The sequence below is a fragment of the Corticium candelabrum genome, chromosome 11 (genome assembly GCF_963422355.1).
Source record: "Corticium candelabrum chromosome 11, ooCorCand1.1, whole genome shotgun sequence".
Classification (NCBI taxonomy): Eukaryota; Metazoa; Porifera; class Homoscleromorpha; order Homosclerophorida; family Plakinidae; genus Corticium; species Corticium candelabrum.
The window spans coordinates 2,370,339-2,385,988 of NC_085095.1; the positions used below are offsets into that span (position 1 = coordinate 2,370,339).

General features: G+C 44.3%; 1 protein-coding gene across 1 annotated transcript in view; it reads right to left on the reverse strand.

Moving 5' to 3' along the window:
- LOC134187411 (ubiquitin carboxyl-terminal hydrolase 47-like) overlaps positions 1-9,474 on the reverse strand; it is a 29,103-nt gene extending 19,629 nt beyond the window's left edge. Inside the window, exons 1-7 of the mRNA XM_062655528.1 lie at positions 9,429-9,474; positions 7,002-7,114; positions 6,824-6,928; positions 5,452-5,550; positions 3,954-4,062; positions 3,143-3,378; positions 616-859 (exon numbers count right to left, since the gene is read on the reverse strand). Of these exons, the coding sequence (XP_062511512.1) occupies positions 616-859; positions 3,143-3,378; positions 3,954-4,062; positions 5,452-5,550; positions 6,824-6,928; positions 7,002-7,064 (856 nt within the window). The 5' untranslated portion in view covers positions 7,065-7,114; positions 9,429-9,474. The remainder of the gene's footprint in view (positions 1-615; positions 860-3,142; positions 3,379-3,953; positions 4,063-5,451; positions 5,551-6,823; positions 6,929-7,001; positions 7,115-9,428) is intronic.
- Positions 9,475-15,650: the final 6,176 nt, after the last annotated feature.

Consider the following 15,650-nt stretch of genomic DNA (forward strand, 5'->3'; position numbering starts at 1 on the left):
TACTGTCAATGACACAACTTTGCAATAGTAGTGTTTAGCTAAAAAGATTGACAGAATAGTTTGTAGTAAAGACACTGCAGATGATAGCTACAAACATCAGATAAATGTTTGTTAGAGTTTTTCTTCTACGACCACTATGGTTGTCTATCTTGAACTCTTAGGGTTATATGTAGCCTTTTCTGTATTAGCCTTGATGTTTACAACGTTCTTGACAGACAGACAGATAAACAAACAGACAGACAGACAGACAGACAAATGACAGACAAACACACAAACAAACAGACAAACAGACAGAAATAGACAGACTGAAAGACAAACAAACAGATTATTTTTCGATAAACACTACATGATCTAGTTGCAAGGCGGTAACAGTTCTAGAATTTCTACAAACAGACAAACAGGCAGACAAATAGACAAATAAAGAAACAGAGACAATTTACAAACAAGCACAGACATCACAAACAGATAAGACAGATAAAGACAGACAGACAGACAGACAGACAGACAGACAGACAAACAAAAACAAACAGACAGACAGATGGACAGATAAAAAACAGACAGATGGACAGACAAAGAGACAGACCAACAAACACAAATAGCTACAGTTCTGTTCACTTTTCGGTTTTGGAATGAGAGGTGGTAGTTGATCATCGTCTTTGGCGTCACTACCTCCAGTAGCGTTGCTTCCACCCCTCCTGTTTTCCAAACTCCTGTCACTCTGAACGTCACCATTCTGCTGTAGCTCACTAGATGGTATCGTAACGGACAAAATCAATGAGTTGACTGCACTGTCCACAAATTTGAAAAGTCTAGATTCAAAGAAATCAACATCATCTTCTCCATGCGCCTCAGCAAATACCTAAACAAGCAATATGCACGTATACCATCATTGCAGATGTTGAAACATTAAAGTTATGGTAGTAACTACACTAAAAACCAATAATAAATAACAGAGAGACACAACATACAAATTTGACATAAACCTATAAGGAGACAGACAGATTGTTTTATTGTCTCCCAAACCGTAAATGTAACAATCGCAAAATGAAAGCATATCAAAGAAAGCAATCATCTATCTTACCTACATGCAATCTACTTATCTTCTTTAATATAACTCTAGCATTACATATCTAAATAATTATAGAAATCTGTCTATGCATCTCGTCCTGAAGTCGGCTTCAGTACTTCTGCCCTCCGAATCTTTTGATTTCTTTGAGAGTATGTTCAGGAAGTTATCAGCCTCCTGACCCAGAACCCATAGTGCTCGAAGACCAGGGGATTTAAGTTAGGTGTTGTGCCATCCTGAACTGACAGAGCTTCGTATTTGCTTTTCTTCTCATCTCACATCTCTCATGCAGTGGCATAGCCTGCCTCTTCAAACACTCTATTCAAAATGTCCTTGCTCCAAGGGTAAGCCATGCTCACGTCTAACTCTGTGTTTGATTCTCCAGATGCATCGTGCACCAAAATATCAGGGCAATTCTCAGACTCACTGTACTGGTCTCTTGGCTCCTTTCAATGATGCAGTTGGAGCTCGTTCAAACAACTGCACCATCCTGACACTATAGAATCGTGATGCCAGACTGGTTGTCTACCAAACTTGCAGGTGAGGCGATGATACCCAGTTCCATCCAGTGCTGTTTCTGCGTGACTTAAAAGGCATTGGTAGACCGAGCCTCAGAAAGAACGCTAGACGGAAATCCTTTGCAATAAGTGTGTACCTATCTGAGGACGGTAAGGCCTCTAACCAAGCCCCAAACGCCCTACCTTGAACAGAACGTAATCTTGCAGCATCCCTTCTGTGACGGGCAGAAGACAGTCAATGAGCTGCACTCAAGAAGCCAATTTCCAAGCTTAGATTGTGCGGAAGCTTACCTTTGTAGGTGAAGGGGTTGACAATGACTGAGGCTTTGGTGTTTTCATCCTTTCCTAATCTAAATGGAAGCAAAGGCTTGACAGCTGAATGAATGTCGAAGCCAAGTGAAGAGGATGTGAAATCGTTTTCCACCAGATCTTGAATACGTTGTGAAAGTGAGAAAAAACAATTAGGCAACTCTCTGACAGATTGAGCCCATGAGGAGACGTATGCCAAGCATTTGTTTATGTTTATTTCAGCTAAGCCAAACCCACCCAATTTGATGTTTAATGAGGCTTGATTCCAGGTAAAATCATCAATAGAGTCCCAATATCTGGACAAAGATAGACTCAGTCATGGTATCATGTAGTTTTGCAGCATATTCAAAAGAATAAGGAGATACTCTAGCTAAGTAGTTCATCCAAGTCACGTGACAAAATCTAGCAAGAGAGTTGCACTCTGAGCGCAACTCAACTTTACAAGATGACAAGCAGACAGAGAGACATACACCACTCATCCACACATCCACACGCACAAATGCATGCATACACCACACACACACACACACACACACACACACACACACACACACACACACACACACACACACACACACACACACACACACACACACACACACACACACACACACACACACACACACACACACACAGACACACACACACACACACACACACACACACACACACACACACACACACACAGACAGACACACACACAGACACACACACACACACACACACACACACACACACACACACACACACACACACACACGAACGTGGGCAGGCAGGCAGGCACCCATGCACGCACACACCCACGCACACACATGCATGCATGCATGCATGCACGCACGCACGCACGTACACATGCACGCATGCACACACACACACACACACACACACACACACACACACACACACACACACACACACACACACACACAATCAATCAGCTAACACGCCAATATACACATACCACTGCAAGCTAATGAGTAAATTGAATCATATGACGAAGTTACTTGTACATACTTGCACAAACGCTGAAATTATACTTCTTTGGCATTACAAAACCACTAAGTTTGTTCCATTTCAACATTATTAAAGTGAAACCCAAACGTAACTTTTACAAACTATAAGAAAAACTTATTATAATTTGATGCTTTCTGGTCCATTGCCTTGCAAGACAACAGCATACAGAGTACACACACGGCCTTGCTGTCAGTGTCTGTAAGCATCAAGGCATACATATAACTAATCGTATTACCTTTGCCGTCTTGTAAAATCCTTCCTTCTTCAAAGCCCGATCTGGAATGTCAAGGACCTTCACATTTCTGTAGTACTGCTCCACACAAAGTCTCATCTTCTTTGAAGACACATTAAATGCCTCTGCTAAATCGCATGTCAGATCGGCTATCGTATCCGACAGACGTGAACGGACAGTGGCAGCCCTGGACATTGTCTCGTTCTCCAAGTCGACAAGAAATGCCTTGATGGTGACTCCTACACAATATCAACACACACGCACGTTACACACTGTAACATAAACAGTTGGTCTTGCAGTCAACATTTCAATAACTTCAAAGAGTGCGGTATATTCTCTTCAAGTGATGTTACACAGTTCCATGTCATCCAATACAGTCAGACCTCGCTATTCCAACACCTGATAATCCAACACCCTCACTCTCTGACAAGGTACAAGTGACACCAAATTACATAGTCACTGGGTATTTGTTACCGATACTCTGACAGTTGTGTTAGTCTGACAGAAACTACTGTAGCAGGACAAATGTGGTCAAATAACAAGGTCTAACTGTAACATATAATATAAAAAAAATTAAGAAAGGGAGACTAACTCAGTCCACATCAAACCTATTAATGTAACCCTTGTAACAGCATAAGCTGTTGACACAAACCTTCAAAAATTAGTAGCGACTAATTCAACACACACTCGTGTTGAAACGTGTGATTTGCAGAGCAAACTACATGAATACCCATTTCCCTATTAGAGTTAAATTATCAATTGTGTTAGAGACTACAAGTTCTTTAACGTACAAACATTGGACGTTAAGACTTACCTCCTGATTTATAGTGTTTGAATTTCTGACCCTCTCCTCGTATCTCAAGTAGAAGGCTAAAGTTGTCAATGTGTCTCACACCTCCTAATACCTTAGATATTGGGTACTCCTGCAACAACAACAGAGACAGCTGAACAGACAAGATATTACTGTAACTGCCAGAGAGGTCACTTAGTGTTTCACACAACTTTCAATCAATCAAAAAACAAAGACCATCACACTTAATATAATTTTTCATTACTGTAAACCCACAAATTTTCGTAAGCAACTATTTTTGAGTTGAGTGACATCTCAATATTGAGAAACAGTTTGAGTTGAGTGACATCATAATATTGCAAACGAGACATGCTGTATGTAGAGTTTCATTTTGGTTATTTGTTGTTGTAAAACCAGTGTATTGTTCAGTTGGATCTTGTGTTGTGGTACTGTACATAAATCAACATTGATATAGTGGTGATTTGTAATAACAGTTTGTCATCCAAGAAAAATTTTAGTATGCATTTTAATTTAGTACATTTAGGAGTCGTACAAACAATACGAAAATACAATGCATACAAAAATTTGTAGATTTACAGTATTAATAATTAATGAATTAATGAATAGAGAAGCACATTACAGTGCTAAACACTTGGCTGGTGTATGTAATCACACATCTTGTCACATGATAATGTTGTGCATACTGAGGCTTTAGCCCAACCCACTCGTCTCAGCTAAGGTTTCCAACGCATTCATTTAGACAAAGGTGCAAAGCGTCTCCAGACTTGCCTACTTACAGGTCAGTTGGTCCGACAAACAGACGCATTGCTATGGACAATGCACGTTCCCCTTGCAAATTCCCGTGGAGCGCCAAATTTCTGTTGAAGACGACACTATAGTGATTTTGCAACAACACTGCGGTCGCTCAGCCACGCACACCAAAAATTCAAACTGTCAGACTGCAGAACCACTATGCAGAAACACTGGGGAACAAGCACACTTTTACAAGCCAGATACAGGTACACATACCGCATGGCGCCTGAATCCAGCACCTTCACTCTCTACACGCCTGGTTGTTGGTGGGAAAACATGCACATGCAAATGTAGACTAGGCGTTGTTTCTATGTGCTAAACCCTTATGTAAAGCAAAGAACTAAACACCATGTACAGGATGGACGCCCAATGGCAGAATTCTGGTTGGCAGCTACTAAACAAAGAGAGGTGCAGCCTTATGACGACATCACGTTCGTCTATTGGTCGGTAATGACACCACTTCTCGTCTATTGGTCGGAATGGCTTCATTTGCATCTGCACTAATCGAGTATAAATACCGTCGTACGTACAGTAATACGTATGGTTGTCCGCCAGACGACTACTATACCCTTAGCCCGGATATCCAGGACTTGGGTAGTCACAAGTTAGTTGCTACAAGTCTATGTAACATTAATATATTTTTCTGTCTCTCACTTGAAGAGCTATAGAGCGAGCAAGTTATGCATGGAAACAAGGAAATGTTGGTTACCTCTTCTCCTTCATAAGAATGTTCCAGTGACTCGTAAAACTCATCGTATTTTACTAGACGACATCGTTCTATTGGCACAACCTTCTGTAGTTGAAACATCTGCAACATAGAAGATACAAGGTGACTCCATGTATATTTTATTTACTGTTATGATAAAGGCAGATGATGTAAAGTCTTAATTAAACAGTTATGCATGCGTTGCCACTACAATAGAAAACGTGTGCATCTATGCAATAGCAATGAGAGAGCACTGACAACATGAAAAGACGCGGTGATAAGTCACACGCAATTATGCCATATTTCACTGGTTTGAACGACATGCTCGCTAAAACAATACACTCAAATAGAACAACAGCTAATCTAAAATACACCAACATGCTCAGTTGCAATGACATTCCCATATGGACGCAGACACATCTGGGTACAAAGAACCATCCATTTCAGCCGATGGTTCAAAACACAATAATATACTACATTCATTCATACAACATGCACCATGTCCAGAAGAAATGAACAAACTAGCAAAGAGAGAAAACTAACACTGCATGACACTATGATTCAGATCAAGAGACTAAAAACAAGAACTTGGATTAGTACTTTACAGTGGGTAATGTTCTTGCTAACCACGGCTTTCCGTTGATTTTAGGTCATCTGATAACGCACATCAACACGTTGTTATGCAGTGCTGATACCCCGTATGTGCACTAAAGATTTCCTAGGCTTTCAGCAGTCGTAAACTAGACTGATATACTCACTTTCAACAAGCTTGTATAGAACAACACGGGTTTCCAATACCAGGAAACAACAGGACACACCATTCAAACTGGTGAAATACGATATGATACTTGATTCCAACAGCAATTTTGATTATCTTGATGGAGCTATTATTGTTAGCTCCATCAATTTTAGCAAACATAGTTTCAGTGATTCTACAACAACAGACATCTGGATTAATCATTCACAACTAGATAGTGTTTGGACATGAACAGGGGCGGCGGAGCAGAGCAAACGGTAAGTTGGAGGACACAAAAAAACCTCGGAGTGCATTGTTGACATTACCTGTCGGGAAGTGCTTTGTGATGTTGACCTTTAACTTAAATACTCCTCTTAGGCAACAGAAAGCACTTATACACATCTATAGTTCTGGTGAACAATGTCATAGTGGAGTACAAAATTCAAATATTTTCTTCCAAAATTTCTTCGCAGTTGTTGATCGTCAAGTTGGGGGCAATTGCCCCCTCTGCCTCACATCTCCACCACCACTTACGCAGATGCACTTAATAAGGACATTTAGAACAGACTTTGAAACACACAAGTGGAAGATACACAATAAAGTCAATAACAACTACAGAACACACTGAAACACTGTTACCTCGTAAGCAATTCCAGTGGCCTTCTTGAGTGTCTTGTCCTTGTGAACTTCCAGTTCTGACTCCATCATCTTCTGGTCAGTTGGATGTCGACAAAACAACTTGATCTGCTCGCCGACAAACAAGCAAGCAATACGATACATACGTGGAGAAATCACAAGTAAAGATGACACCATCCACCTTGCAGACTGATTGATCAATTTGTTTCTGCTTTTGCTCCAGCTCTTCTTGCTTCTTCATCATCTCTCTCAGCTTCAGAATGTGTGATGGAAAACAAGATGTCTCCAAGAAAGCTGAATAGACATCAAAATAAGCCAATTCAGCACGCTCTAGCCTTTGCCAAGTTACTTTATAACAGTGGAGACGGTGCAATATGAGAAGGGGCACTTATTGAGCATAGCGCTTATTCTGATATTTACAGTACTTTACAAAGCCTCGTACCGGACCCTTTCCTCGTGCTGTCGTGCCCCGTATGATGCGACAACACCGGAGAGGGTCTGGTACAAAGCTAACTTTACACATGTCTCGCCTTGCTATGCTAAAACAAGCCACTTGAATGGTCAGAGTCTGTCCATCCTTCAAAACACTGCTACTAAGCGATACCTTAATACTCCAGTTGCACATTGCTTATGTGACATTAGCCTCAACAGCCTACCCTGAAATGATTCATTTGTGCAGAAATAAATTGTGCAATTTCAAGAAAATTCACTATTTGCACAAAATTAATTTAAACAAGAACCCCAAATGCTTATTTTTTGGAAAACCCTAACCTGCATTATATCCGAATGACTGGCCAGATGCCACCATTCAGGCAGAGGCGCACGACATTGTATGATTACGCTTGTCCAGACTATGCCTGGCAAAATTGAGTACAACAAAGATGTAGCACTGTAGACGGACAGTGCATGTTGACAAATCTCACATCAAAGCATGCACCTATGCTGTACATGTACCAGTTTACATTCTAAACACTAACAATTAATTAAGACGATAAACTATCAGCAAGAAACATCAAGCTACACTGGGTTAACCCAGCTACACTATAACTTTGTCCATCAACATATCTATCTATCTACAGTACTGTATTGTCGCAACTAAAAGCTGACCTCAAATAGAAGCCAATCTCTAATAAAAGCCAAAAATCGAAGACCTCGTGCTGCATATAAGCCGGTCGCATTAAAAGCCAATTTTTTGTTCAACATGCACAACACGCGTACGTGCACGTGTGTCGGGGTGTGCGTGCAATGTTCAATAACACCGTCGATGATGACAAAGATTCAGCTGACGCTCTTCAAACTGGACTCTCATGGTAGTCGTGTCTATATATCTTAACGGATCTTGCTTTTTCAAGTGACAGATTGTTGTCATATCTATACCTTAGCATGTTTGAATGGCATATAACCCTATCTTGAATATAAACCTGTTTTAAATATTAGCCTGAATTTCAATTCAGCTTATACAGAAATATGCACGGCTTTTATTTGCGACAATACTTTAGCTGCCATTGTGTGTAGTTTGCGGTATCTAGAGAATTTGATATATCAAATAGATTTATCTATACACAATCCTTTTATTGCCATAGTGATACATGAAAGCAGCAGAACAATAGCAATAAAGCGTCCTATTATAACAGGTAATGTCACAACAAGATTCGTATCTCTTGGCACACTATCAGTCCTATAGAAGACAAAAGGACAACACAAACAAATTAACTAGCATGCAGTAAAAAACGTAGAGTTTTTCTATTATGGTCTTTTCTTTCTATCTGGTTTCTAGTAGTCCAACAGTGGTAGGAGGCTTCAACCACTGAGCAGGATTACCAGCTTCGAAAAGTACTATCTATCTTAGGGACTGGGAGGAGCTTGTTCAGGGAATTCCAACAAAAATACAACCTGCTCTTAAAATGAGGCTTTGTCCTGAAACTTAAATTGGTGCTGCGCTACTTTCAGGCACACCATCCCTTTGATGACTGGAGAAAACGTCTGCTATGGAGCACGCGCTACTCCAACGTAACTGACTTAAACAACACGCGTTGTGGAAGCCCCACGTAGAAGTTGATTGATACTGGGTGGTGAACTTTGCACATTTCTAGCTGTTGGGTCAGTGCAATTCCTCGGACAAGAGCAAATTGTTTGGTATGACTCTCGTTGTTGTAGCTGCTTTGAGTGAGGTGCTAGCCGGGCCGACAAAAGTGAAATGTGAAAGAACGAATCGGGTTTTTCTACTTGCCAATACATGTATACGGCTTCTGAGTGTCAGTGTTAGTAATCTGGCTGTACCATTCGAAATGTTTACAGTCGAGCGTTAATTAAGTGACTCTGAGATTTTTATTGAGTAAGAAATCTGGTTAATTAAGGCGAGCAATCCGATTCTCGCCGCCACTTGTTGCGTTCTTCGTTTTCCGAGGCGGAAAGCGAGATCCGGAGTTCCTCTAGATAATGACGAACAAACCCAAGAACAGAACAAAGAATCGAACGCCTAGGTATACGGCTAAGTAATAGACAGTGACTGCATTACAGCTAAACCCACACTACACAACGTGCAGGCTGTAAACAACTTACGTACTACAGTACATGTACTAGCTGTAACGTTTAGTCTCTGACTCACAGTACTCTTTACTCTGACACCATCTGCTAGCCGATTAACAGCCTCGCACAGTTTGCAGCCCCGGATGCGCTGCCGGTAGCCTCGGTATTCCAGACTGCTTTTCTGCACGTGATGGGAGGGGAGAGTGGGAGGAGAAAGCAGCCTGGAAAAACCGTGCAGAAAGCATCACGTGCAGAAAGCAGTCTGGAATACCTACGCTAACGTAAACGGCAGATTGATATCAACCCGCCGCTACCGGCTTCCCTTTGCCAGATGTCACGCTCTCACGCAAGGTGTCTCGATCTCACGCATTGTCCGTAGTTGCTAGGCGAGCCAGAAGACAGAATCTGCTCTGGAGCCCAGGCCCCATTTTGCCCACACTTAGCCTCGGTCTCCCAGACCCGTGTAGCGCCGATTCAAAATCTGCACGATTTTGAATCGGCGCTACGCGGGTCTGGGAGGTCGAGGCTAAAGTACACTTGCGACTTCGGGAGGCGCAAACACGTTTATTTTTGAAAATATATGTCTAGTTACTAAAAATATAGCACATTTTCCACAGACGGTTGTCACGCCCATTTTAGTTGAAAGCGCCTTCGCCACGTCCATTGGCAAAAAATGTCACGCAAATCTGATTGCAGTGACACCATTACAACTACTTCTCTGTAATATGGTGTCTAACGTAGTTAGACGATATTGACTCCACCCTGTGAGCCGGCGCGCGTTGGGCCTGGGGTGGTACCAGAATTAGGGCGCATGCACTTAGCTTAGTTGACGTTGGCACACCAACTCAGTCTTAGCTTTCGCGCTGTTGCGACACAAGCTCAAATTTGTTGTCTTAGCTTTCGCGCCGCAGCTCGAATGTAGTGCCCTCCAAATGGCAGAACAGTCTTCCTGCAATGCGTCCGACTCGAGTGCGAGCAGTCAAGTGTTGATTCCTCTAGAGACATTCAAGACTCTGATGGCGAAAACAGGGCGGACGGCGGTTCCAGCGGAGCTTGCCACTCTACACAGAAGCGGTGCAGCATCAGGTATTAGTCGAGAGTTGGTAGCGCAGTGCGGTGGTTGGCTGATAGCGTACAATCACGATTCTTTGAAGCGCATCAGTCACGCTTTGTTTTCCTTTCAATACTCTTAGTACATTTAGGCTCTCCCAGTAGTCCTCCGCGTAACCGCTGAGCGGTTTTCTACGTTCGCCACTTCTGCAACGCTACTCGCGTCGTGCAATTCGAGTCGATTCCCGCGCTAATGTGCAGGAGGTCCGGTGCGCACGCGCAGAAAGTAAATTACTGCGGTCAGGCTGCTTACCTGCGACCAGCGGGGGCGAAATTCGCATACTTGACCGATACCGGCTACCATGCACGCTCTTTGCTTCACTGATTCCCTATACATAGTTTTGCCGAGGACGCGCTTTAGTGCATGCGCGCTAAGACAGCTGTCACTAACAGGTTTGCTAAACATAGTCGTACTTGGCTTTGCACCCAGGCCACCTAACACTTTCGTTCAGCTCTCCGTTGTTCGCGCCATGTCCGCTGTCGTTCTATTAGTTATTTCGAAGACCGCCGTCTTTTTACCGCTGATGCCGCTTAAAAACCGAATGTTTTGACCGCGGATAGCCGAGTTTTGTCTTCAACCGCTGTGGTGCTAATGCTTCCGCCTTGGTTCCTTCTATGTTTCTTCGCGCCCAAGATCGTTTCCGGATTCTTGCATGCGGTCATGTTACGGCTCAGCCTCGGTCACTGCAACGTGAACGTGACGTGACGCACGGCATGGTAGTCACAAAGTGTTTGGTTCAGATCCTCCATTGGGCGCAATGCCAGCATCTGGAGACCTAGGAAACATTCCGATCGTCCAGCCGGATGGTGCGCCGAATCTCTTTGGCGCGCTTGCACCTACTGTCCAAGAGCCAGCCGTCAACGCTGTTGAGACCAAACCTGCTCATCCACTGGTAGTGGGAGAAGGCACGCCACCGGTGCCAGCCAGACTCGTCAGACTGATCCAGTCGGGCCAGTTTATCGACTTTGCGGAACTTCTACCGGATAACATAGAACCACTCCGTCGACTCCAGTCTTCTGCCGTCACCGGAGCGAATGAGGACTGTCACAGACGTCTACGTCAAGTGTCGTCGGCTGGCACATAGGTGCAGTGTTTTGCCATCTACGCGGCCATCGTGATTTGGACCTCTCCGTCTCGTGCGTTCGACCTCATGGCGTACCTCCGACTGGTCGTCCACGAGGCGCAATGCCACCCGGAAGGAAACGGCACTGTACGACACGCGTTTTAGGCAGCTGACTGCCCATTCGCCGGCCATCATCTAAAGCCAGGTGTACGCTTCGCTGTGCGCAGCTACCATTCTAGCAATGGGCCAATCGCCTGCCAGCCTCTGCTTGCACTGTCTGGAGCCAGACCATAGCACTGCAGCATGCGCTTTGTGCCCGCATCAAAAGCCGAGTGACCCGACAAAGGCTAAAGGCAACACCTCCCTCCAAACTCAACGCCAGTTTACTCAATCGCACAAGGGCAGCTCCTACTCGGCCGCTCAAAAGCCAATATGCCGTAGGTACAACTTCGGTACCTGTAACGGGACGAGTTGTACCTACAGGCACGTCTGTCTGCGATGCCGCCGCACAGGTCACCGATGCGACGCCTGTCCTGACGCATCTAATCATGCACCAGGAGAGAAGACCATTCTTCTTCATACAGACGAAAGAGGCGGCACGCTGGAACAGTAAGTAGCGCAGAAAGGCTTACTTGCCAGAACTGCTAGTTGGCTTGGTGCCTGCGGTTACCGCTGCTTGATTGTTTTTCTTTGCTGAATTAAGCATCGCTCGACTTGTCATAGCTAACAGTAACGCATATCGGTTATCTTTATCAACCCGTTGGTATCTTTGTGTTGTTCACTATACTGGTACACTGGTGTCTTTGGGTGCGGCTACCTCTCATGTCGTTGTACTCGGTAGATACATGTCCGTCCGGAACTTACCGGCTGTAACGTGTTCAACGCCAAGTACCGCTACATGAAAGACTTGTCGACGCTGGAGAGTTGTCATCCCGCGGAAGCTCGTGCGTCGATAAACACGGATCTCTCGTTTTCCCCGCTGGCACTACACTATACGTTCTTGGACTCGTGAGCTTGCTATCCACCAGGACGCATCCTTCTGAGACTACATCTTATGGCTAAGGGTTTTTGCATCGGATTCGGCCACATTCAAGCTGCTTGCAGACCATCACGTCGTAATATGTCGTCGGCTACGGCTAATATCAAGGTCGTCGATAGTTACGTGGATCAAGAGCGTAAGACAGGTCGCCTCGCAGGCCCTGTGGAGTGGCAGTCGACACATATACAGGTTAGCCCGCTGGGAGTCATCTCAAAAGCTCACCAACCAAATTGATGGCGTCTCATCGTCGACTTGTCATCACCGCACTTGGCTAGCGTCAACGAGGGCATTGATCGAGACGTGTGTACACTCTCTTATACCAGCGTTGACATCGCAGCTCAGCACATCCTTGAACTGGGTAAAGGCACCCTGCTAGCCAAACTAGACATCCAAAGCGCCTACCGTCACATCCCAGTTCATCCATCCGACCGGCACCTCCTAGAAATCCGCTGGCAGGGTAAAGTGTACTTAGACCGTGCATTGCCGTTTGGTCTAAGATCTGCGCCCAAGATATTTTGGCAGTGGCAGATGCCTTGTTGTGGATCATGCTCAACCGCGGTATGTGCACCAGTATTCACTACTTGGACGACTTAGGTCGCCCCGACGTAATGCAGTGCGATCGCAACCTAGCTATAGCGCTAAACACGTGCTCAAAGATGGGCTTTCCAGGAGAGTGGCACAAGCTAGAAGGCCCATCAACAAGAACAGTTCTTGGGTCTATAACTTGATTCGGATCATGGGCTCATCAGGCTCCCCGCTGGGAAGCTGTGTCGCATTCAAGCACAGGTTCGCCGGTGGCTCAGTCGTCAGTCGTGCACGAAAAGAGAGTTGCTGTCTCTTATCGGTTCTCTCCACCACGCGGCAACAGTATGGAAATCTGAGCGCATTTTCTTACGCAAACTTATAGACCTCTCGTCCTGCGTAAAGCATCTCCGTTATCGCATTCGCCTCAACAAAGAAGCTTCAGCAGACCAGCACTGGTGGGACACTTATGACCGACTGGAACGGCTCGTCGATGCTTCAGACGCTTGGACGTGCAGTACCATCGGTGATCGTTCGCTCCGACGCATCAGGCTCATGGAGTGTGGCGCAGTGTAGTCAATCAAATGGCTACAGTGGGAGTGGAACGACTCATGGGACCCTCGTCCTATTGCGGAAAAGAGTTCCTACCGCTTCTTCTGGGCGCAGCTGTCTGGAGAAGCGAGTGGCAAGGGCAGGTTAATTTTTGTCATATCCAAAATGTGTATCCGTGGGTCTATACACACCCAACTGGGCCCAAAAAATTCGCCAGCACGAAACCAAATGGCAATTTGGGCATGCGCAATGACTCGGGCTCCGCCCCTCGTCCATCAGCCAGACCTTCGTAATAGCAGAGCAGTTCTCAAAGGCGAACGAAACGATAAGCATGGTCTTTCTAAATCGAGTTCCGGCGAAGGTAAAGAGTCAACTACGATTGTAACTGCATGTCCTTAATAAGGTACAAAGATCATACTATAGTCTCACGTACCCAGAAAGTAAGATGCAACAGGAAATTAGGGGTCTGGCTACGCGAGACTAAGGACGTATGCAGAGTCTCTATATACGGCTCTGGACGTAAACATATATATATATATATATATATATATATATATATATATATATATATATATATATATATATATATACACACACACACACACATATATATACGTGTGTGTGTGCGCGTGCGTGTGTGTGTGTTGCAGTTTACACAGTAATTAACTAACTCATTATTATATTGATCAATTTAGTGACGTGAGCCTCATGCAAGACCAGGACCAGCAATGACACTAGATGAAGAAAGTAGGCAAGAAGAACTCACATCCTTTCTGGCGTTGTTGTGATAGAATGATGAGAAGGTCCGGGGAGGCCAATTAAAACTATGTATAGTATACATTCATACACAGAAGCACTTGACCACACCTTCACAAAGAAAACTCTAGATCTACTATGTAGTCACATAGTCCTTGAGGTATGCTGGTGGCTTCCTCTTACGCACTGAGTGCTAGACTCTTGTTGGTGCATGGTATTCGCTCCACTTCCACCACTCTCTTCCACAGCGGAGTTTTTTCTGTCATCTCTCTCCATTGGTATGGTCTCTGCTTGCAGCTACGGTCTTAATTGTGTGTGCAACATATCTTTGATGCACTTTTCTCAATTTGTAATCATCACTTGTGCTCCAGACCGATCAATGACATCGTATGGTATAGTATACTATACGTATGTTCTCTTTTCGGTGCTGCAACAGGACTTTGTCACCAATCGCAATATTGTCAGTTCTCGCCTTTGCATTCATCAGCTGTCGTCAATGGCAACTTGCACTTGACCTTTCTATTTGAAAGTCTTCCCGAGGACTCACACCAGAACTCGAGTGTGGAGTGATGTGGTATGCTAGAAGAAAAAAGTTCAGTTCTCTCTTCCAATCTTTGCCTTCTGCATGGGCAATCCTCGGAATCATTGCTTTCAATAGGGAGCGGTTTTGTCGCTCTACCTCTCCATTTGCTCCTGGCCACATAGGTGGGCAGGCGCAGATACAGAATTTTGCGAAAGAGGGGGTCCAGTTGTATCATTATAGCCACGCCCATAGCAGCTAAATCTGTGTATGACCTACAGAACCAGCAAACTCACTTCAATCTGTACTAGGGTTAATTTCTTAGCATATATATTAGATAATTATAGGCATATAAGTTTTGAATTGAAAGAATGAACCATCAATCCAAACATTGAGGTACGTTCACTTTAATAACACAACAAACAACATTTCGGCTGCGGTGGGCGTGTCATTGAAGAGGAGGAGATCCCCAGGGCCTCCATCCGCCTATGGCACTGCAGGGCCGGATCCAAGAATTCTTGAAAGAAGGGGTTCACCGTTAGCAGTTATTTAAAGCATTACTAATTTTCTCTTTTCTAAAGAAATTATATAAGTAAAACTATTGAACCACGCCTATTGGAAAAGAGGGGGTTGAAACCCCTGAACCCCCTCTGGATCCGGCCCTGCACTGGGCTAGTATTTTGATTCCAAATGACTTCAAGAACGCATTGAACGAAGAGTAGACAAATTGTAGACCAT